We start from the raw sequence: 22,550 nt of genomic DNA on the forward strand, positions 1-22,550 counted from the left end.
CTGACAGGGCTCATACAACCCTTACTGCTTAGGTCAAATGTGACACCAGAAAGCACTGTGCTAATGACACCTTCTATAAAACATGCATCAGATGAAGACTTTCAAAGAACTAGGTGCTACCTATATTTAAGAAGTCACACAGTAGCAACCTATTGCAGCCCGCAGCTCGGCTCTCAGAGTTCCGACTTTCCCAGTGGACTATGTTGACAGGCTGCTGTCTTAGCAGGGCCTAGGTCACATTCTGTGCCTCCTTATCTCTTCCTCAGTGCTGGGAACTGAGGCTAAGTAAGGCCTGATGTTTGCTGGGCAAGTACTCTACCCCTGCGCTATGCCCATAACCCCAGATTCTTAGTACATTCTGGTAGCACCCATTAAATAGAAGATACTCCACCAATGCCTAGGAATTGGCCAGGTGGAATAAAGCAAGAGCCAGTTTTGAAAGTTTCCCCCTTTCAGGAGTTCTGAATCCAGGAATCATTTCAGGTTAATAGATCTATTCAGGATCAGCTGTGGAAGAGGAATCTTGACTCTAGTAATTTCCTTCTATCTCACCTCCACGTGTCAAACTGTCAGATTCTTCCAAGTATTATTTAGCGATCCAACTGATATTTTTCAACTCTGACTCAAGACTAAAGGGGGCGGGGCGCGACAAGGAGGACACAATTCTTACCCCAGGGAATTTGCATTCTAGTCGGGGAGGTGGATGATCATCAAACGTTAATTTGTGGCTCTGAAAAGCGTGGAGAAGGAAATGCCACCGAGACTCTATAAAAAGCAGGTCTGACCTACTCAGGAGAGCTAGGGCAGCCTCTTTTGAAGACTTAGGGCTGGAGCTAGACTATGCAGAAGGGGAGGAGTTAGACCTAGGGGAGACTCGGTGAGTCCTTGGAGGTGATGGTCTACGTGGCGTACTTAGGAATCAATAAAGCGTGTTTAGAGGGCAGCGACAGAGGGACAAGGGGCCCGCACCTAGTTTGCGGATGGCCCCTCTGCCTGTGTTTGAGGGAGTGCGTCATGACTGCAAAGACGTACCGGACTTCAGCCTCCCAAGTCCCACCTGGGAATGACGTCGCCTGGGTGCAAAACTAAAATAGACGGCTCCGCCCCAGTTCCCAGCAGCCCCTGCAGCGCTCCCCCCCCCGCCCCGCCCCGAGTGACCGGTCGAGCCGTCCCTCTCCAGGTCTCTAGTAGCTTCCGCGGCGCTGACGCATGCTTGCGCACACAACCCAGCCTGGCTGCGTCGAACGCAGCATCCGCGAGCCGGGCTGCGGGTGCCAGGCGGTTCCCCGGCGGGGGCAGGGGCGGGACTCCCGGCAGAGGAGGTGCGGCCCCGGCTGGGTCAGGTTGGGGGCCTCAGATCGGGCTGCTGGAGTTAGGGGGTTCGGGTAGGGCTCTCTCGGCCTGCAGCGAGATAACGCTGGGCACCGGCCAGCGGGACCGGATCAGGCTGTGACGGAGCCTAGTCACCGGCGGCAGGCGCGGCTTCCACCCCGCAGGGCCTCCTGCCCGCCCAGGGCTGCGACCGCAGGGAGCCACGGCGCCTCCCTTGGCCTGACCCCCTTCTCTCCGCAGCCCGGAGGAGGGCCGCTGACGGCTGAGTTGCCATGGCATCCTACTACGAGATCCTAGACATACCGCGGAGTGCGTCTCCTGATGACATCAAGAAGGCGTAAGTGCCTCGGCTGTGCTGCAGAAAGCCTCGGACCCTTGTTCTCCGCCCCTCCCCGCCCCCAGCGCCAGGGCCCCCCCTCCGAGGGCTGCCTGGAGGGAGGAAGGGGACCCTTGGGAGTATGAGGACCAAGTCCAGCGAGGGAAGAAGTGCTGTCCTTCTCCGGGGCCCGCTACACACTTCCGCCCAATTCCCCTCTCCTCCAGCTCCTACATGTGGGCTTGTCGGTTGCAGTACTAAAATGCCCTGGGCTCAATGAGATAGGCCAGCGTCCCCACGCTCTCTGTGGCTGTAGATAGCTCTATCCGATGAGCCCCGAGAGAGGGCTTAGGGTGGGGGCATCCTTCTGGCACCCTTACTCTCTGCTCACACCCCTGGCACAGAGCAGGGAGAGAACCCCCTGAAAACATGGCTGCAGTCATGGAACATTCTTGGATTGGAGCAGTGAAAGGGCGGCAGACTAAGCCCAGAAGGTGGGAAGAGCCCACATCAGTCCCCTGACCCTCCAGCTTCTCTCACTTCCTGCAGGTACCGAAAGAAGGCTCTGCAGTGGCACCCAGACAAGAACCCAGATAATAAAGAGTTGGCTGAGAAAAAATTTAAGGAGGTGGCAGAGGCCTATGAAGTACTATCTGACAGTAAGGCGTGGGGTCCTGTTTCCCATCATGCCCATCCCACCCCTTCCTAAAGCCAAGCCTCCTCCTCCCAGTTTCCTCTATGCTTATCTCTAAGATAGTGTGTAAGTGCCTCCTCCTACATGGCAAGTTCTGACTGTCTCCCAGGGTCTGGGAAGCATATGGGTCCTGACCAGGGAAGAACACAGCTTTCCTGCCAAGCAGGCTTATCACCCCCATTTTATAGGCAGGCTGAGAGAGGTGAAGTAACTTGCTCATTTCTTGATCTAGAATATGAATCCAGGTCTGACAGGTGGATTTTTCCCCCTTTTCTGTGATGCTGATTGTACCTGGAGCATTGTACATGATAGGCAAGCATTCTACCGTTAAGCCGCAATCCCAGACCCAAGTCTGTCATTTCTCCATTCCGAAAATATTCCGACTAGACATGGTTATAATTCCAGTACTTAGGTAAGGCAGAAGGATCTTGAGTTCAAACGTTTTATTTATGTATGTATGTATCATTCATACATATATATATATATATATATATATATATATATATTGGTTTTCGAGACAGGGTTTCTCTGTGTAGCTTTGGAGCCTATCCTGGCACTCACTCTGGAGACCAGGCTGGCCTTGAACTCACAGAAATCCTCCTGTCTCTGCCTCCCAGTGCTGGGATTAAAGGTGTGCACCACCAATGCCCGGCTATATATACATACATACATACATACATACATACATACACACACACACACACACACACACACACACACACACACACATATATATATATATATATATATATATATATATATATATAAATCCTGTCTCAATAAGTGGACAAACCTCAAAACAACAACAAACAATGGGCTGAGGATGTAGCTTTGTTCAGAGTGCTTTGGTAACATACACGAGGCCCTGGGTTTGACCCCACACGATGGTGCATGCCTGTAATCCTACCAATGGTAGACGGAAGCAGGAAGGTCAAAAGTTCAAGGTCTTTCTTGGCTCTCAAATTCAAGACAAGCCTGGGCTCTATGAACAGTGTCTTAAATATATATATATATATATATATATATATATATATATATATTCTGAGCTGTGGGTGGTGGCTCACACCTGTAATCTCAGCACTTAGGAGGCTAAGGGAAGATGATAGCCAAGAGTTACAGAGTAAGCCTGGTTACAGAGTAAGATTCCATCTCCAAACAACAAAACCAAACCCCCAAAGGGGTTCCACAAAATATCCACTAAACTTACTGTGCCGGGTATTTTGGGGTACTAGGGAGACAGTGGGGGACAAGCAGGACCTGTCCTCATCATGTGTGTCTATCATATTCTGGCCAGAGAAGACTGACAATAACCAGGTATGTGCAAAGACAGGTTACACACTGAGAAACGTCAAGCAACTGTACCAGGGGAGGGTGGCATGGGTTTTGTTGTGGTCTCAGCAGGCCTCCGTGGAAGTGGCTTGATGAGGCTATGGCAGTTGATAATAATAACATGGTGGTAATTAGCTGACATTTATTTACTTATTTGTGTGGAGCTCGGTGTGAAACCCTGGGTCTTGTTCCTGTTAGGCAGGGTCTCCACCACCAAGTCTTCCTTAGCCCCTAGCTTATATTTGTTCAGTGTTGGGGGCACTATGCTAGGCAGTTTTTGTGGGTTACTTGTTTGGTTCTCTTGATGGCCTAGGTGCTATTAGTGTGTCTGCTGTATAGATGAGGCAGTTGTTAAGATTACGCTTCCAGGTACCCTGCCATCCCCCAAGTTGCATTTTCTGAAGCTTGTCTTAGCCTGGGAGGGGAGATAACTACCCTAAAGGGAGGAATGACCAGGTTTCTTTTTCCAGAACACAAACGAGAGATCTATGACCGCTATGGCCGGGAAGGGCTGACGGGGGCAGGTAGGTGGAGTAGTGGGGTACCAGGATGAAAATGGGTCAAGGAGGGAGGGGCAGGCAAATTCTTGCAGAGTATGCTCTTCCTAAGGTTTTTGGCCATGTCTTACGTGGTGGGGGGGGGGTCCCATGGCTCAGGGCCATATGTACTCTCTAAGTCCCCTCCTCATCCCTACTCTTCCAGGAAGTGTTCCCTCTCAAACAGAAACTGGTGGCGTGGGACCTGGCTTCACATTCACTTTCCGCAGCCCCGAGGAAGTCTTCCGGGAGTTCTTCGGGAGTGGAGACCCTTTTTCAGAGCTCTTTGGTATGTAGAGAGAGGATGGTTCACCTCCCTCCTCTGGCATGCTGTCTATCCTCTGGGGATCTCTCAGGCTAGAGTCTGAGAGGGAATTGGAATTTCACAGACAGACAATTTGAGGCTGTGTAGGCGTGAGTCCAGCAAAAGCTAGGACAGAACCTCACACACTCCAGGACTCACGTGACACACCAGTGACACTTTACAGACTGGCCTTATTAAATGACAACAACAACACATTGTTAAACTTCCACAACAGCCACCGGGGGAACAAGACTCCTAGCGTCATGTGACAGCAGGAGCAGCATTACAACAGACACCATTTTTTTTTTTAATGAATAATATATATCAAGAACCCTGCATCCCCTAAACCTCGTGTAAATCCTGAGAGGGGAGTAATTTTAATTCAGATGAGAAGACACAAGCATATTAGTTAGCTTAGAGTCACACAATAAATGGCATGCCTGGGTGACCAGGAAGGAACTCAGAGGTAGACGCCTGTCTAGCATGTGCAAGGCACTGATTTCAGTCCTCAGCACCACAAAACAAAACAGGACAGAAAGTAAACCTGGTGATTTGAAGACTCCGTTGACAAGCATGGTTACCCATGCCTGTAAAACACTCAGCACTTGAGAGCTGGACATGGTGAAGCACATATTTAATTTCTGAACTCGGAGCCAGAGGCACTCTGTGAATTAGAGACTAGCCTAGTTTGTATAGCAGTTTCCAGGCCAGCCAGGGCTACACAGTGAGACTGTCTCAAAAACCAACCAACCAATCAAACAAACAAACAAAAAGAACCCCAAAACAAAAAAAAAAACCCTTTTCACTTGGGAGGTGAAGGCCCATGTTCAGAGATTCAAAGTCATCCTTATGTATCTATCTATTAAATTTGAGGTTAGCTTGAGCGACTGAGACCCCTTTTCAAAAAAAAAAAAAAAAAGTTTTAAAAATTTGCAAATTTTCACAACACAACCAGGAAAATCAGAAAATTTGCACAACCCAAACCAGGAAAAATCAGAAGTGTCGGTGTTGCTCATCATCTTGATTTCTAGGCTTTAAAGTGTCCGGCACACATATGGTTTTGGAGGCTATCTCCTTACCAGCTTCTAATCTCCTTCTTGCAGATGAATTGGGCCCCTTCTCGGAGCTTCAGAACCGGGGTTCTCGACACTCCGGCCCTTTCTTCACCTTCTCTTCCTCTTTTCCTGGCCAGTCTAGTAAGCACTGTCCCTTTCCATTTTTGCAAATCGCGAACCCTGGAATTGGCTTTGCTTTTGCTAGGCGGGGCAGATCTGAGTGAGGCCCCCAAGACTCCTGGCTTTCAGTGCTGGTGATCAGTAGCATGGAGTCTCCCTCTCACAGCCTCCCCTCTGCCTCCTTTGTCCCAATGCCAGATTTCTCCTCGTCGTCTTTCTCCTTCAGTCCCGGGGCTGGTGCTTTTCGTTCTGTCTCTACAGCTACTACCTTTGTCCAAGGACACCGCATCACCACACGCAGGTGAGCACTCCTTCTGGGGCCCTACAGGTGGAAGGTCTGGGGATGAGGTGTACAAGCAAGTGCTGTGTGAGCATGGAGTCTGCCCTGACCACAGTAACTGTCAGAGCCTGGACCAGTCTCTCCTCATTGACTGAGCTGTGCCGTCTTCCACAGAATCATGGAGAATGGGCAGGAGCGGGTAGAGGTGGAAGAGGACGGACAGCTGAAGTCAGTCACAATCAATGGTGAGTGGGTGGGGCTTCTGGTGGGAAGCCTTAGACCCTTGTGGCTCCTACCTCCCTTGGGGTGGGGCTAGCGGGAGAAGAGTCATTAGCATCATCGTTAGTGGGATGCCTTACATTTGCAAGGCTTCTCTGTGTGAGTGATACCAGGCATTGAACCCAGAGCCTGAGGCATGCTGGGCCGACTCTACCACTGAGCTAGAGCCTCAGCCTTTAAAGGACATGCACGTATGCAGGGCCACTGTGGGGGTGCTTTGTTTCTCTGTCTCTGTCCTCAGGGTGTGTGTGTGTGTGTGTGTGTGTGTGTGTGTGTGTGTGTGTGTGAGAGAGAGAGAGAGAGAGAGACAGAGAGAGAGAGAGAGACAGAGACAGAGACAGACAGAGACAGACAGACAGACAGACAGAGAGAGATACATTCTGTGCATGAGCCCATGAGTGCACCTGTAGAGGCCAAAGGTCCATGTCTGTTGTCTTCCTCTATTGTGTTTGTTGTTGTTGTTTTGTTTTTGGATTTTTTTTGAGACAGGGTTTCCCTGTGTAACAGCCCTTCCTGCCCTGGAACTTGCTCTGGAGACCAGGCTGACCTTGAACTCACAGAGATCCACCTGCCTCTGCCTCCCGAGTGCTGGGATTAAAGGCTTGCTGTGCCACCACTGTCTGGCCTCTATTTTGTTTTTTAAAATTACATATGTGTGTGTGTGTGTGTGTGTGTGTGTGTGTGTGTATTTATATATACAATTATATATACTTATTTTAATATATAAATATATATTTATTTTAAGATTCATTTTTGATTATGTATAGTTGTGTGTGCCTATGTGTCTGTGTCTGTGTAGTTGCTCACAGACCAAGGCATCTCTAAGTCCCCTTGGAGATGGAGATGGAATTACAGGAAGTTGCTAGCCTCCTGATATGGATGCTGGGGTTGAACTTTGGTCCTGTGGGGGAGCAGTACCTGCTCTTAACTGCTGAGCCATCTCTCCAGCCCCAACTTTGCATTTACTTCTTTTGAGAATCTCATACCTGCGTACAATGGATTTTGATGACGCTCATGCCCTACCTTCACCCTCCAACTCCTCCCCACTTCATGTCCTCTTTTCCCTCCCTCATTTTTGAGGCAGAGTCTCTCCCTGAACTTGGAGCTCACTGATTTCACTTAACTGGCTGGCCAGCAAGCCCCTGGGACCCTCCTGCCCCTGCGCTTCCAGCCCTGGAATTACAGGTGTGCATTGCCACACCCTGCTTTTTCCTCGGATGCTGGGGATCTGAACTCAGGTCCTCATGCTTGCACAGCAGGCACTTTACACATTAAGCTGTCTCCCAGTCCTGCATTCTTAGCATAAGACAGGAGTAAAGCAGTGCAGATCATATCTATCCAGTTTTCATTTGAGGGGCCTGAGGCGAAGCATGTAGCCTCTAGCCCAAAACTACTGTCTACCATATAAAAGGGATAAATTAAGCCAAGAATCTCTCTCTCTCTCTCTCTCTCTCTCTCTCTCTCTCTCTCTCTCTCTCTCTCTGTGTGTGTGTGTGTGTGTGTGTGTGTGTGTGTGTGTGTGTGTGGCGTACACAGGCACTGGAGTATGAAGGCAGAGCCTCGTACATATACATGCTAGGCCACAGTACCAGTCCAAGATCAAACTCAGGACTCAGGATTCCTAAGGTGGGGTTCTTCCCCAAGGACTGTCGCTGTGGCTAGCTCACCTGCCAACGCTGAGCACTATGACAAGTACTTTACATGGGTTATCACATTTAGTCCTTGGAGCAGTTTGCATGTGTAAACAGTCTCCTCATTCCCATGTCATAGGGAGGCACAGGGAGGCTGTGTCACAACCTGGGATGCCAAATGCATGCGTGTCAGTTCCAGAGAGAGGCTGTGAATGGGCAGGGCCATTGCTGTGTGAGGTGGCCTGGCCTGGTGTTCTAGCTTGGGTTTGGGACATGATGGTGGCTGTGACTCTCGCAGGTGTACCAGATGACCTGGCACTAGCCTTGGAGCTGAGCCGTCGTGAGCAGCAACCTTCAGTCTCCTTCAGGTTGGGGAGCACACAGGTCCAGCCGACGACTCCTGTCTTCCGTCCCCTTGGCAGCAGCCCTTCTGAGGATGAGGACCTACAGCTTGCCATGGCCTACAGCCTGTCAGAGATGGAAGAATCTGGGCAGAAGCCAGCAGGTGGGCGGGGGGCACAGCAACGATGGCAGGGGCGGTCCAAGGCCCAGCAGCAAGACCTTAATATGGGAGGCACGCATAAGGGGGTGAGGTGGGAACCGACCAAACCCAGCCCATCCTCAGAGGAGAAGGCCTCTCGTTGCCTTATTCTCTGAAAACCAGGCCGAGCCTGACCTGATTCAGGTTCTGACTCAGAGTCCAGCTTACTGGGAAATGCAGAATGGAGTGTGGCCTGAGTTGCAGGATCCCAAATTCTGTCCCTCCACAAGTTTCCCTGCCAGGCCCACTATCCTATAGTGTGGACTGGGGATTTATTGTGCTCTGTCCAGTGCTGATAAGTCCCTGGGTAGATCCCAGGATTGGGGGCAACAGAGCCATGGAAGGGCCTGTGGAGCCCAGAGGCACTGGTTGGATCAGGCATTGCTGAGGGACATTAGTGGGACTTTTGTGCCTGTCTTCTGCCATCTATGTTGCTGATGTTGTCAAGGAAGGAGGACTTGACCTGCCATGCTCTGAGCTCAAGTTGGCAGTTCCCCCAGGGAGCAGCACAGGCTGAGTGGAGCCTCTGCTGTCCTTGCCCAGCTGAGGGCCTCCTGGGTTCTGTGGAGAAGAGTTCTCACCTGTCGTCGTCTCTGTCTCCCCTCTGGTGCTGCTCTCCTCCTGCTCTGCTCTCTGCAACAACCTGTGACTGCGTTGCTTGCTTTTGCTGCTGCTTGGCTAGGACTCCCTCCTCCTCCTCCTCCTACTCCTCCTCTTTGAAGCCTCAGTGTGCCCAGGAAGATGCTGGGGCCAGTGAGGCCGTGAGATCTTCTGGGGAGGCTAGCTAGGTGGGTTTGAAGCCTCTCGGCCCTCCAGAGTCTCAACCAGAGTCAACTCCTCTTCCCTCCTCCTTGCTGCCTCAGCCTGCCATAGGACTAGGCAGAGGTGAGGCTGGCTACCCTTGGAGAGGTGGGATAGGGCCAGGGTGACGCAGTGGGAGGCCCTAGGTGGGGACTATATCTGTATTATTGTCCATCATGCATCAGAGCTCAGGGGCTGGCCACAGGGTTTGGCCTCGGTTGTGCATGCTCGGCTCCATCCTCCATCTGCTTGCAGCTGACCCTCTCTCCTGTCACCCACCCCTGCTCTCTCCCCAGATGTGTTCTGAGCTGGATATCCTGGATACAGAGTTGCTGCAGTTCCAACAGGACAGCGCCCTCCCCCATGTGCTAGGAGGGAATACTCTATCTCTCTCCCTCACTTTAGCTGAGTGTAGGGCTGGGGCCTGGGTGGTGGGTGGGGACTGAGTGGGAGGCACCCATAGTCTTAGCCTCTGAACTCTCTCCCCTGGGTGCTTAGTGCTGTGTCTTGCAGATTACAAGTCCCAGAGTGCAATGCACCCTGGCCTCGTTTCTGATAGCTCTTATCCCAGGGGAAGCGGTGCTCTATTATAAAGCTGGGCTTCTTGGGATATGTAGTTCCAAACCTGACAAGTCTGTCACTCTCTGACTGGGGAGATCTTGTCTTTCATCTTGTCCCTGGGCAGGGGTGGTGAGAATTGTGAGTGATGGAGAAAAGACCAGAACTTTGGTTCCTCTAATACTTCTTGCTAGACCCAGGTTGGAGTGAGCATACCCAAGTCCCGTAGCATCTGAGAGGGCGTTTCCCTTGGGCAGCCTGGGGTTCAAGGACTAAGCTAGTGGATGGAGTAGGTATGGCATGGTCCTGGAAGGCTGGTGGCTGTGGGCTGGCAGAACATGGGAGAGAAGGCTGCCTTGGCTGGAGTGTGTATGGCGAAGACTGGCATGCCAAGGGAGTGTTGGACATATTGCTTGAATGGCTTTCTTTGGCCTCTGACCTTGCTGCCCATTCTTTCCATCATCCTTCACCCTCCATGAGCCACCTGTCTGCTGGGGAGTCCAAGGCCAAGGGGGGATTGGTGGGACAGGCTGTGGCCAGCTTCTGTAACCCCGAGTCTCTGAGACCCACCAAAGCTAGATGAACTGAGCTCAGACTCAGGGAAAATGGAAGCCAATAAAGTTGAGTTTTGAGAACTTAGTGCCCTGTGTGCCTCCTTTCCAAGATGGCCTAAGAGGGACCCTCTGAGACAACGAGATGACACTTGGGCCTTATACCTTCCTTAATCCAAACAGCTGGAGTCACAAGCCTCTGTCAGGTTGTCCTCACCAAGTGTGGTGTGTGATACTAAGAAATGTTTCCTCTCTTCCAGGGCCCCACAACTAGCTTTGCCTTGAAGTTTCCTCTTGTAAGGGGACCTAGTTCCCAGTTCTCTGCAGTACAGCTAAGACCAAACTAAGTTAAAACTTGATTGAAAGCATAGGGACTCACAAAAAACAAATGGTGACACCTGGTGTGTGTGTGTGTGTGTGTGTGTGTGTGTGTGTGTGTGTGTGTGTGTGTGTGTGTGTGTGTGTTTTCAAGACAGAGTTTCTCTGTGTAGCTCCAAAACACAGGGATCCACCTGCCTTTGCCTCCTGGGTGCTGGGATTAAAGGTGTGAGCCACCGCCACTGGTGACACCTGATGATTTTAAACAGTACCCAAGTGCTCTAGACTAAACCTCTCCAGGGAGTGTGAGCCAGGAGCATGTGGAATGCCACCCTACCCAGTGTCCAGGCCCAGGGAGGAAGGAACCAGGAGCCCCTCCCCGCTTATTGTCTCCTGGCACAGGTCCAGCACTTTTGCTGTTCTACAAGAGGATATGGTCCTGGCTCCCTCACCCCAGAAATCACCATTGTCTTCACCTTCAGGGGTCAAAGGGCCTAGCCGATTTCTCTAAGCTAAAGCAGCAGCCTACCCTGGAGGCGGGATTCCAAGCCCCCATCCTGAGCATCTGCTGGGACTTGCAGAATGGTGCCTTTGCCATGTAGGACACTGCAGCTGAGCCTCAGCAGAGGACAGATGGTGGAATGGAGCTTTCTCACCCCCAGCGTTCAGAATTCACCATGTTTTCATTTGAACTCCATCAGGTGTGAGTGGCCCCAGGCCTTTGGCTCAGCTCTGCTCGTGTGTGTGTGTGTGTGTGTGTGTGTGTGTGTGTGTGTGTGTGTGTGTGTGTGTTTTCGAGCGCGCCTGGACTCCTGGTCTGAGGTTACTTATGACATACAGATGAGGGCTCCTGGGGCAGAGAGTGGGGGGAGCATAAGTCACCCTAAGGGTAATGGGCTGAGAGGAGGATAAGAGAAAAGGGACACACTGTCCCCCCAGGTGGTCCTGCCCCAGCACCGCACTGGCAGAGCCGGCTGTGGCATCTATGACCTGAAATGTGGCAGGCAGTGGGTAGATGGTCCCCACAGCCCTAAGCACAATCCTGTATGACAAAAATGTCATTGCTAAGGCTGAAGGGCATGTAGCAGCATTCTAAGAACTGGGAGGAAAGGCTATATGAAGGCCCACTGCCTGGGTTTGGACCCTGACTCCACCACTTTGAGTTTCATAGCCTGGGCTAGGGCCATGCTGCACTCTTGTGTATGAAGGATCATTGGTCATGGTTTTGTGGAAATAAAACTAATACATGCGCCAGGCGTTGGTGGCGCATGCCTTTAATCCCAGCACTCGGGAGGCAGAGGCAGGCGGATCTCTGTGAGTTCGAGGCCAGCCTGGTCTCCAGAGTGAGTGCCAGGATAGGCTCCAAAGCTACACAGAGAAACCCTGTCTCGAAAAACAAAGACAAAAAACAAACAAACAAACAAACAAAAACTAATACATGCATGGTGCCTTGGAACCTGCCAGCCTCCCAGAGGCCATGCCATTAGGCACTTCTCAAACCAAGGACAGCCATGGTGCCTCTGCAGCCAATGTGACCTGTGGCTCTCTGCTTTCAGTGTCTCCAGGGAGACAGGGCAGGCCAGCTGAGACCCAAACTACAGCTAGAGCCTGGAAGCTTAACAGAATTGCAAAGATGTCCATATTGCAGCTGCACAGACAACACACTAACTTTATTCACATTGATACAAAAGTAGATTTTTCTAGAAATGTTCTCTTGTGCTAGGCAGAAGGCTGAGCAGGGTCAAGGTGGCAGGCCAGTGGTGGCAGGGCTGGGGGATCTGGGGCCCTCTCATCCTGCTCTGTCTATACACTGCAGGCTGGTGGGGGTGGGGGTATGCAGACTGGCTGGGGACATCCAGAACCGTGGGGAGAGGGAGACAGAGACTCAGGTAGGATGGGACTGGAGCACACTTGCTTCTGGTGTCCACTCCTCCCCCTGCCTGCTGTCTGTTTCCCGTGGGCTGCCTAGGTTCTAGCATGAAAGAAGCTCAGTGGATCAGCCCCTTCTCTCCCCCACTTCCTTCCACACTGGGCTGGGAAGGGCTGCCATGCCCAAGATGGGCCAAGATGGCAGGTGGGTAAGGGCTGAAGAGTGGGTGCGCAGATGCTCATACAGGCAGAAGGAGCAGAGGCCAGCATGCCCACTGAGGTGCCCAGGGGGCTCACTGGGGCAGGGCCTTGAGAATGGCATTCACCTCCTCCGCCACGGCTGTCAGCGCAAACTCAAACTGGTCCTGTGCAAGGCCAGGGGCAGAAGGGTCAGTGGAAACCTAGCCTCTGCCTCTGCCTGGGGGGACATTGCAGGTGTGCAGGGCACTGGGCATTTGGAAGAAGGGGAGGTGGCCTGGGGGGTTCAGGAGGAGCAGACTGCTATTGGTTTCTTCTTGGTGGCCATGAAGAGAATGCTTGGGAAGGGAAGTGACTAGGGATAGGCAGGGAGGCACTGTCACCTTAGAGCGGACAAGGCCGGGCCGCTGGTCACGGACATGCTCCAGGGTGGCAGCAATGTCAATCTCCTTCACTCCTGGGATAGGGTGGAGGAGGGGATGCTTACAGGGGTGTCCAGGGGAGAACAGGTGCCATAAAGCCTGGGCATCTTTGGCAAAGCTTGGAGATGTGAGCACGTGTTCCCCAGTGGGCTCTCAGACCCACTGGGTCCTGGGGAGCCATGAGGGACAAGGAGCTGTGGGTCCTGTGGGAACAGACCTTACCTTTTGCCATGCGATTCAGTACCATGTCAATAAGGATGTAGGTGCCTGTCCTCCCTGCACCATCACTGAAATAGGAGTTGGTGACAGACAGGCTTAGCCCTGACAAGGCAGGAAGGGAGCAGACTTGGGGGCTGGGGTGAGGACATTGGCTGATTCCTGGAGTTGGCCTGGGAAGGGCATCAGTAAGCCAGGGGTGAGAAAACAGGTCTTGAGTGGCAGGCCTGTGAGTCGTGGCATGTGGACAACTGGAAAGTACGGCCATGTCTCAGTTTTCAGTGGAGGCAGCAGGAGAGAATGGGAATGGCCCTCTCCAGCCCGGGGCCAGGCTTTTGTTCAGCCAGCTCTCCATAGAAAGTGCCAAAGAGTAAGCATTTCCAGTGCTGTGGGCTGACATTCTCGCGCGCGCGCGCGCGTGCGTGCGTGCGTGCGTGCATGCGTGCGTGCGTGCGTGTGTGTATTTTTAACTCATTGAATGCAGGATGTGCCCATGGTTTGTGTACAAGAAAAAGGACCAGAGAGGAGGAGAGCGTGAGGAAGACCCCAGCCCAGGGCCTCTGTGTGAAGGGTCCCCACCCACCTGCAGTGCACTATGATGGGGCAGGATCGGCCTCTGTAGCACTTGTTCACCTTCCTGCAACAGAGAAGTGGGTGTGAAGGCCAGAAGCCACCAGCCACAAAGAAGAAAATGGTGCTAATCACACATCAGTGTGTGCTCACATACTGACTGGCCTTCCCCCTCTCCTGAGTTGGAGAAAGGAGTCAGGGTTGGTGAGGATGGCACCGGGTTTGCTTCGTCACTCAGAAGCCATATGTCCAAGTTGTGAGCCTGGAATAATGGGTTTAACTTTTCATTTTTCCTACTATAAAATGGGAGATGATAGATAATAATGGGAACCATTTTTTTTAAGGATTCTTACAAAATGCCACAAGATAACCTACATAAAGAACTTACAAAATGTCACAAGAGGGCTGGAGAGATGGCTCAGAGGTTAAGAGCACTGGCTGCTCTTCCCAGGGTTCTGAGTTCAATTCTCAGCAACTACATGGTGGCTCACAACCACCTGTAATGAGATATGATGCCCTCTTCTGGCCTGTAGGCATACATGCATGCATAACTCTGTATACATATTAAATAAGTAGATGTTTTAAAAAATGCTACAAAATAACCTACATAAAGAACTTACAAAATTCCACAAGGCAGCCTGCATAAAGAACTTGCACACCACAGGTGTACTCCATCAGTGACAGGTAGTAAGGACGGAGTAATAACAGGTGTTTCTGTTCAAATCCAAGGCTTCCTGGGAATTTTTAGATCAGCTCTGCTGCTGCACACCCACGAAAGCCATTCCCTTTCCACTCAGGTTTGTAGTCCACATTATCCCTGATTTCCGCTCAACAAAATGTATTCATTAGCAACAGTTACTTTGTTCTAGCTGTCACATGCCAGCTGAATTTATATAAATCTGGTGTAAGCCCCAGGGATTGTTAAGCGTACCTGTGTGGCCTTAAAAAGATCTATGCAATGACCCTTCAGTGGCTTTGTTAGTATTTTTTGTTTGTTTTTGTTTTTGTAGATCAGGCATCAGACCAAGGTCTTACTCATGATCTATAACTGAACCCAATCAAAACTTTTATTTTAAAAATTTATATCATTATTCAGTGATAATGAATGAATTCAGGTGTGTGTGTGTGTGTGTGTGTGTGTGTGTGTGTGTGTGTGTGCGTGCGTGCGCGCGTGCTCGGGAAGTTCTCAACCACTGAGTTACATCCTTAGTCCTTTTTCATTCTATGAAGAATGAAAAAGCAGTCTCTCTCCCTAAGCTGCCTGGACTGGCCTTGAACTTGCAGACCTCCTATCTCAACCTCCTGCATAGCTGGGGTTACAGGTGTGTGCCATCTCACCTGACCAGGATTTTTTAAATGTGAGGGAAAAAAGAGAAATAACCTAATACTATGACCTCACTTTCAAGGTGTGCCCCAGGCTGCAGGGACTCAGCCAGAAATCACTGTTGTCCTGGAGTTCAGAAACTACCAAGGTCCCCACCTCAACTGTGCCCTTCTGCCTGGCACTGGAGACCCAGGCCAGCTTGGCACAAGACAGAACAGGTTCAGTGGGGCCTCTGTCCCTGGAGAGAGGCTTCCCTGCCACCTGTGTGGGAGGAATGCCTGGCCTGGTCTTGATGTTAAAACAGGTTAAGTCCTTCTGTTAGGGGCTGTCTCAACCCCTCCCTGTCCCACGAACTTCTTGGTCTCTTTCTAAATTCTGGCACTAGTTTTCCAAACAGCCTTCGGCATAGTTTCTTCTCAGACCCACCTGCCTGTTTCTTCCGTCTCTGTTACATCTGCTAATGACCACTTTTATGAATGTTCAACTGGAGTAAGAATATCAGCAGAGATATCACACACACACACACACACACACACACACACACACACACACACACACACACACACACACACCTGGCAGCTGTGAGGCAAGGAGGGAGAGACAGAGGGAGAGTACAGAGGGAGAAACGAAGACAGGTGGAGGGAAGAATGACGGAAAGGAAAAGAGAAAAAACAGGCCAAAAAATAAAAAATAAAAAAAAAGAAAATAGACGGGAGGAAAGAGGGTGGAGGCTGGACAGGAGAGAAAGAGCAAGTGAGCACAGGGCTGAGGGGCCGGAAGGGCAAGGTAGGAGACAAGAGGGAGGAATCAAAGCAGGACCCCGCAGGAGAGGAGAGGGGAACTATAAAGGGGAACCGGGTCTCCCGTGAAGCCCGCAAAGGAGCCAGATGGTGGAGAGGCTCTGGGAGAAAGTGAGTGTGAGGAGGACACAGACTAGGGTGGCCCAGGTAGACTGTCAGTACTGGTTTGGGAATGAAAGGCTGGTGGAATGGACAGAGGTCAGACCTGGGGTCCCATGAAGAGCTTGGCGGCTCTTGCAGCCTGCTCACCTGCGGAAGTCCAGCAGCGGCCGGGTGGAGGCCGGAGTGCCCTCTGCCGGCCAGCTGAGGAAGTGAAACTGAGTGAGCGTGCGCGTCTCCTGGGTCTGCACGTTCTTAAGGTAGAAGCTCCGCACCAGGAAGTCCTCGCACCAGATGTGCTCCGAGACCAGGTTCACCTGTCATGTACCCAACGGATCTGCGGATCTGCGCTGAGCACCGCACGCGCTCCTCTTCCGACCCACCCTCCAGCCTCCCAAGCAGTCAAAACGCTAAATCCTTCAGGACGTTAAAGGCAGTCTTAATTTCAGCCTTTGGATATTTATTTTCCCTGTCTTACATACTCATGGCTCTGAGTTTTATCAAAGTCCCTTCAAATGCCTTTTGATGCTAGACAGAAGACACAAATGTTCATGTATGTATGACATATATATGTATATATGTGTATGTATGATATATATATATATATATATATATGCATCTATACACACATTTGTAGGCCACCATGCATTTCCCCACCCTTAGTGTCCCCTTACTGTGGGGTCCTGCTGACCTCATAGACATGGTAGAGGGAGGATCCTTCATCTGGCCAGTATCGGTCACACTGTTTGACACCGTCTTCCACCAGTGGGGTCAGCATGACGATGACAGTGCAGCCACTCTCCCACACCATCTAAGGATAGAGACCCAGTAAGTGGCTATAGCTTCCCTGGCTCTGGTTGCCCCAAGGGCCTCTGGTTCCTAGAAAATCCCCCTCCGAGAATGCACCTGCCAGAAGTCCGCGATGGTATGGGACAGCGGTCCCTGTGTGGCTATGTAGGCCGGCATCCGAGGGTCATGCTCGATCTGAGGGTATGGAGGTTATGTCATGAGCAAGAATGATGGGGAAGGGCCAGCTTGGAGAGATGGTGGGTCAAGAGTGACCCAGGGGCTGAGAAATATACATACATACATACATACATACATACATACATACATACATAATCCCTGTGTAGCTTTGGAACCTGTCCTGGAACTACCTCTTATAGACCAGGCTGGCCTCGAACTCACAGAGATCCACCTGCCTCTGCCTCCCAAGTGCTGGGACTATAGGTGTGCACCACCTCTCTGGCCTTTATATATATATTGGTTTTTCAAGACAGGGTTTCTCTGTAGCTTTGGAGGCTGTCCTAAAACTAACTCAGTAGACCAGGCTGGCCTCGAACTCACAGAGATCTGCCTGTCTCTGCCTTCCTGGCAAGAATCCTATATTTTAATGTGAATCCTATATTTTAATCGAAGACACGGGCTCTACAATTTCAGGTCTTGGCTGGTGTAAGAAATGACTACAGAGGATGGAGTAAGGAGGGGCGATACAAATAGGGCAAGGTGAGGGTGGAAGTCAGAGCCACTTACGATGGGGCTGGCATTGATGTAATCACTCCGTGAAGGGCTGCTCTCCACTTTCAGTTTGATGCGGGCATGGTCATCTGCACAGAACCCCCAAATGGCCTTCTGGCACCAGGCTTCTGCCACTCAGCCTGAACCAGGAGCCCTGCCATTTTCCCACAGCCTCGAACTGCTCCGGGCAGAGGGTGGAGCCAGGCTACCCCGAGGCTCACTTACAAGGTAGGAAGTCAGGATGGCGATTCTTCTTGACGTTGCCCTCGCCCTGTGCGGTGGCGCAGGTGTTTGGCTCTGCTTGATAGGCACACAGGGCCTGCCACTCCTTGGCCAGCCGGTCCCGGTTCCGGAGATGATCCTCCATGTATGCCTGTAGGGTACCACAGCCTGGCTCTGGCCCACACTGCCCATCCTGTCTCTCCTGCCATCCTGTCCCCTCCCCACTTTGGTCTTGGGCCCTTTCCTGACCAGAATCATGTGTCCCGTGGAGATGTCCATGTTGGCCTGGGCAGGCTCCTCGCACCAGGATGGTGTGCTGCTATGGGAACTGGGACTGGCCTGGGCTGCGTCACTGAACTGGGAGGACACACTGCTCACCCTCGAAGGCTCTGACTGACCCTCTGCCCGGTTAAACAGGGACTTTGTAGCCATGTGCTGGCGACACAGGTCCTGCAAAGGGAGGCTGGGATGAGGCCAGGGTTCCATACAAGTCCTTCACAAGGCAAGGGGGCTGCAGCTCAGTGGCTGCACGGATGAAGCGCTTGGGCAGCATGCATGAGGCCCAGAGCTCAGTTCCCAGTGTTCAAAACAGACAAACAGACAAGGCCTCTGATTTAAGTCTGGAGCCTTAGCTTGTCTCTGATCGATGAGATGAGCAAGGTCTGTCTTTGGCCTTTGTTCTTTTGTGCTTGGCTGGTGATCATGACAACCTCAGATATCACAAAGCAGAACCCCAGAATCAAAGCCCTGGGAGGAGTCTCAGGCACCAGCTGTTCCCAACCATATTCATTCAACAAGCGCATCACGGCACCCCTTCCAATTCTGCTCCCACCCCACTCCACACAAGACCCAGGCTCTCAAGCCCCTGTACTTCCTTCCCTCATGAACCTGCACACCTGGTACTCAAAAGTAGTGTCACCTTGGGCCCCCTCGGGCCCCAGTGCTGCCAGGCGCTCCTTATCCCGCTGTCTCGAATGATGGCGCATACACAGGGCCACTGCCAAAGCCACTAGCAGCCCAGCAACACCTGCCAGGGCTACCAGAGTAAGCAGCACTGAGCGCATGGGAGATGTGCCATGGGCTTGTCGGGGAAGGACTGCAGCTGCTTCCTCCCTCTGTGGGAACAAAGCCAGAATCAGGGGCAGGTGGCAGGGTACACCTGGCCCTAACTCCTTCTTAGGCCACCTGTGGGGACAAAGCTGTGAAGGCAGGAGTATGGAGGTAACAAGCAGAAGGGCCTAGAGCCTCCTTCCCAGTCCACACTGGACCAACTCAAGTGCCAGAGACTTTGGGTGATCCCACCAGGAGGATTTCCGTATAAACAGAAAAGATGTCAGTATGAAAATGATGGTCTAAACTGGGCTTTGGTGGCGCACGCCTTTAATCCCAGCACTCGGGAGGCAGAGGCAGGCGGATCTCTGTGAGTTTGAGGCCAGCCTGTCCTCCAGATTGAGTGCCAGGATAGGCTCCAAAGCTACACAGAGAAACCCTGTCTCGAAAAACCAAAAATAAATAAATAAACAAACAAATAAATAAATAAATAAAAATGATGGTCTGGCCATCAAGAGTGGTTCTTCAGGAAAGAGCCACTGTGCCATCTCCTGGTCAAAATGAGAACTGCACAGAGAGGGACTGCTTGGGAAAGGAAGCTGGAGAGCCAAATGACCTTTCAACCCTTTATGTTCTCCAGTGTTTTGCCTCCCCTCTTGCATCCAGAGTCAGGCCTATGGGGTCTACAGTTAGTGCTTACCTGCCCTACCCCTGTCTGCAAAATCTGGAGCCCTGTCTGTGCTTCCAGTTCAGACTTCACCAGCCCTGCAGGAAGGAAGGGTGCAAGTCAGGCTCTTCCCAGCACCATGCGGGCTGGAAATATTTCAAGGGCGCATCATCACAGGCCTAGGAATCAGGGCTTGGGGGTCAGATCAGCCTGCGCCTAAGGATAGGATGGTATTTACCAGCTTGCTGGGTCACATCCGCCAAAGACAGGTTCTGTTCATTGTGCCGGATTCGGAAGGTGACAGCCGGTCCCACCACACTGCCAAAGAAGAGGTGTGTTACACCTTTCCCACCTGAGAGTCCAGCGCCGGGGGTCAGGGATTCCCACGAAGGTGGGATTCAGGAGAGGCTGTCGTGCTTCGACAAGTTGGCCGCATCTCCGACCTCAGAGCTGTCTTCCCTTCCTCCCTGGCCCCTTCAGCACCCCTCACTCAGGCTGCGTTCTGGACCCCTGTGCTGCCCCACGCAGAGCGCAGCCCCACCTGATGTTGATGAAGCTGCCGGAGGACACGTGCGCGTGTTCAGCCAGGGTCTCCAGCAGCTTCACTCCAGCCACCAAGCTCAAGGGTCTGCAGGAGGGGAAGCAGGCAGAGGGAGGGAAGTGGAGATTCTCAGATACTTTCGTGAAATGGGGTCCCGCTTCCAGAGGGACCACCCACTGCCTCGATGCTTTTTTTTTTTTTTTTTTTTGAGACAGGGTTTCTCTGTATTGTTTTGGAGCCTATCCTGGAACTCTCTCTGTAGACCAGGCTGGCCTTGAACTCACAGAGATCCCTCTGCCTCTGCCTCTGCCTCCCGAGTGCTGGGATTAAAAGCGTGCCCAGCTTTTTTTTTTTTTTTTTTTTTTGAGCTGGATTCTTGCTTTTTGTTTCCTACCAAAGAGGTCAGCCCAACCCCTCGGGCACAGGAAGGCTTCCTCAAGCTGCAACGCTTACTTCTGGTCAGTGACTATGTAGCCATACTCCTCGGCTGATGGTCGAGCTGAAGGCTGTCCCACCACTGTGGACTGGCTCTGGCTCAGGGGACTTTTCTTCTCCAGTAGGACAGATGAGACTCCAGGAGGACTGGCTGTTCTGGCTGTTCGGGGAGGCTCGGGGATGCCAGGACTCAGCATCTGCTGGACTTCGTTGGAGGTGGGGCTGACAGTAGGGTGTCCAGGAAGCGAGGGTGTGGGGGGCCGAGGGTCCGCTGCATCCCCTTTCTGCATTTGTTCTTCTGTTGTCTGTTACAAGACAGGATGCAGATGTGACCTCTAGAGCAGAAGGACTAGGGGTTGGGGATGGAAGGGCCACACTTTGGGCTCTAAACTCTTTACAGTGGAATTTAGCAACTGGTTAGCTTCCTACCCCCACCCTCCAATCCCATACAATGGGTACAGAGAGCATATCCAGGGAATGTGAATCAAATGGACGAATGAATGAATAAAGGGTTGAATGAGTGAAGTGTGGTCTGTAAATTCGCAGGGTGGGGCTGGAATGGGGGGGTTGAGCCTGATCATCTGGAAAGATAAACAGAAAGGCATGGTTTTTAGGCTTTCATTTCAATGGCAACGTGTTAGACTGCAGCATCTAAAACAGAGAAGCAGAAATCATCCAGCTACAGCAGGATGGTGCCTCTACCAAAGTCCCTGCTGCAGGAACCATCTGAGTTTGAAAGGAGTGTGATAAAAAGAAGAGTGGATTAAGAATTCTGGCTTTGGGCTGGAGAGAGGACTCAGAGGTTAAGAGCACTAGCTACTTGCTCTTCCAGTGGTCCTGAGTTCAATTCCCAGCAACCACATAGCAGCTCACAACTGTCTGCAGAGTATTCGTACAAAATACAAACAAACAAACAAATAAATAAAAGAATTCTGGCTTTTAGTCGAGTCAACTTGAAGCCACAGGTTATGACTTGAAGTCTCTGGGATGGAAAATGAGGGAGCAGAGGATAGATTCTGAGACATGACCCCTAGGATTCAGCCAAGGGGGGGGGGGTGTGAGGCAGGAAGGTTCTGGGAACTCACTTTCTTAACATCAGCTCCGACATTTACAGCCCCTCCTATAGAGAAAGGAAAAGCAAGAGTCTTGGGAAAGAGTATCAGGGCCAAGGTGAGAAAGGACTAGAGCTCTGGGACCTGTTCCACCTTTGAGACCCTGTTGTGTCAATAGTCACAGATGCCTCTCCCAGCTCCCACTCCTCCTCTCCCGTCCCCTTAAGCTTCCCACACTCTAGTCTTTTCCTAGTCTAATGCTACAGTTTACCATTTTGTCCTCTTGTTCCCTGGGATACACTGGTAATAACTCTATCCTCATAAGATCTCTTTTCATCTGGCTGGACCATCATAGGCTGGACCAAGCCTGTAACCTCTATACTCTAGAAGCACAGGTAGAAGGATCATGAGTTCTTTTTGTTGTTTTTTTTTAACTTTTTTTTTTTTGAAACAGAGTTTCTTTGTGCCGCCTGGCTGTCCTGGAACTCTCTCGGTAGACCAGGCTGGTCTTGAACCCAGAGATCTATCTGCATCTGTCTCCCAAGTGCTAGGATCAAAGGCGTGCATCACCTGGCCCAGCTAGGACCGTGAGTTCTTAAGTCAGCCTGTGCTACGGCAAAGACCCCATCTCAAGAAAAATAAAAACCAAAAAATTCTCCCCTTGTGACCCTCCAGGACAAAAGGCCTCATGGAGCAGGGGATTGCTGCCCTCCCTGCAGGGACACTCACCAGGATTTCTTCCTGTGCCCTTGGGAAGTAACTGCAGCAGGGTCAGGAGGGTAGAAAGCTGTTCTGGGGTCAGCTGACCATAGCCTGCCAGGACAGCAGCCAATCTCTGCAGACTTGTATCTGCTGGGAGCCAGACACAGAGCTTAGGGTGGATGACAGGATAAACTGATGGGATGAAGATGTGAGGGGAGCC

General features: G+C 51.6%; 2 protein-coding genes across 4 annotated transcripts in view; one reads left to right on the top strand and one right to left on the bottom strand.

Moving 5' to 3' along the window:
• The first annotated feature begins 1,179 nt into the window (after positions 1-1,179).
• On the top strand, positions 1,180-10,415 carry Dnajb2 (DnaJ heat shock protein family (Hsp40) member B2). 3 transcript variants are annotated; one of them, XM_027397289.2, is made up of 10 exons: positions 1,180-1,322; positions 1,573-1,669; positions 2,198-2,307; positions 4,142-4,195; positions 4,374-4,496; positions 5,615-5,707; positions 5,885-5,987; positions 6,141-6,211; positions 8,175-8,381; positions 9,515-10,415. In XM_027397289.2, exons 2-10 carry the CDS (start codon positions 1,605-1,607, stop codon positions 9,523-9,525), a joined length of 837 nt encoding a protein of 278 aa, XP_027253090.1. In that variant the 5' UTR covers positions 1,180-1,322; positions 1,573-1,604; the 3' UTR covers positions 9,526-10,415. The 3 variants fall into 3 exon arrangements, with proteins under 3 accessions (XP_027253090.1, XP_027253086.1, XP_027253088.1); XM_027397285.2 differs by having other exon boundaries at positions 8,175-10,415; XM_027397287.2 differs by lacking the exon at positions 5,615-5,707 and having other exon boundaries at positions 8,175-10,415.
• A 1,879-nt stretch (positions 10,416-12,294) lies between these two features.
• LOC100768982 (protein tyrosine phosphatase receptor type N) overlaps positions 12,295-22,550 on the bottom strand; it is a 17,901-nt gene continuing 7,645 nt past the window's right edge. The window contains 17 exon segments of the mRNA XM_027397292.2: positions 12,295-12,879; positions 13,096-13,169; positions 13,357-13,421; positions 13,934-13,987; positions 16,294-16,460; positions 16,835-16,954; positions 17,050-17,127; positions 17,677-17,750; positions 17,887-18,034; positions 18,133-18,333; positions 18,780-18,998; positions 19,634-19,698; positions 19,839-19,918; positions 20,142-20,228; positions 20,595-20,881; positions 21,662-21,696; positions 22,358-22,477. Of these exon segments, the coding sequence (XP_027253093.1) occupies positions 12,808-12,879; positions 13,096-13,169; positions 13,357-13,421; positions 13,934-13,987; positions 16,294-16,460; positions 16,835-16,954; positions 17,050-17,127; positions 17,677-17,750; positions 17,887-18,034; positions 18,133-18,333; positions 18,780-18,998; positions 19,634-19,698; positions 19,839-19,918; positions 20,142-20,228; positions 20,595-20,881; positions 21,662-21,696; positions 22,358-22,477 (1,946 nt within the window). The 3' untranslated portion in view covers positions 12,295-12,807.

Source organism: Cricetulus griseus, chromosome 2 (assembly GCF_003668045.3).
Source record: "Cricetulus griseus strain 17A/GY chromosome 2, alternate assembly CriGri-PICRH-1.0, whole genome shotgun sequence".
NCBI classification, from domain to species: domain Eukaryota; kingdom Metazoa; phylum Chordata; class Mammalia; order Rodentia; family Cricetidae; genus Cricetulus; species Cricetulus griseus.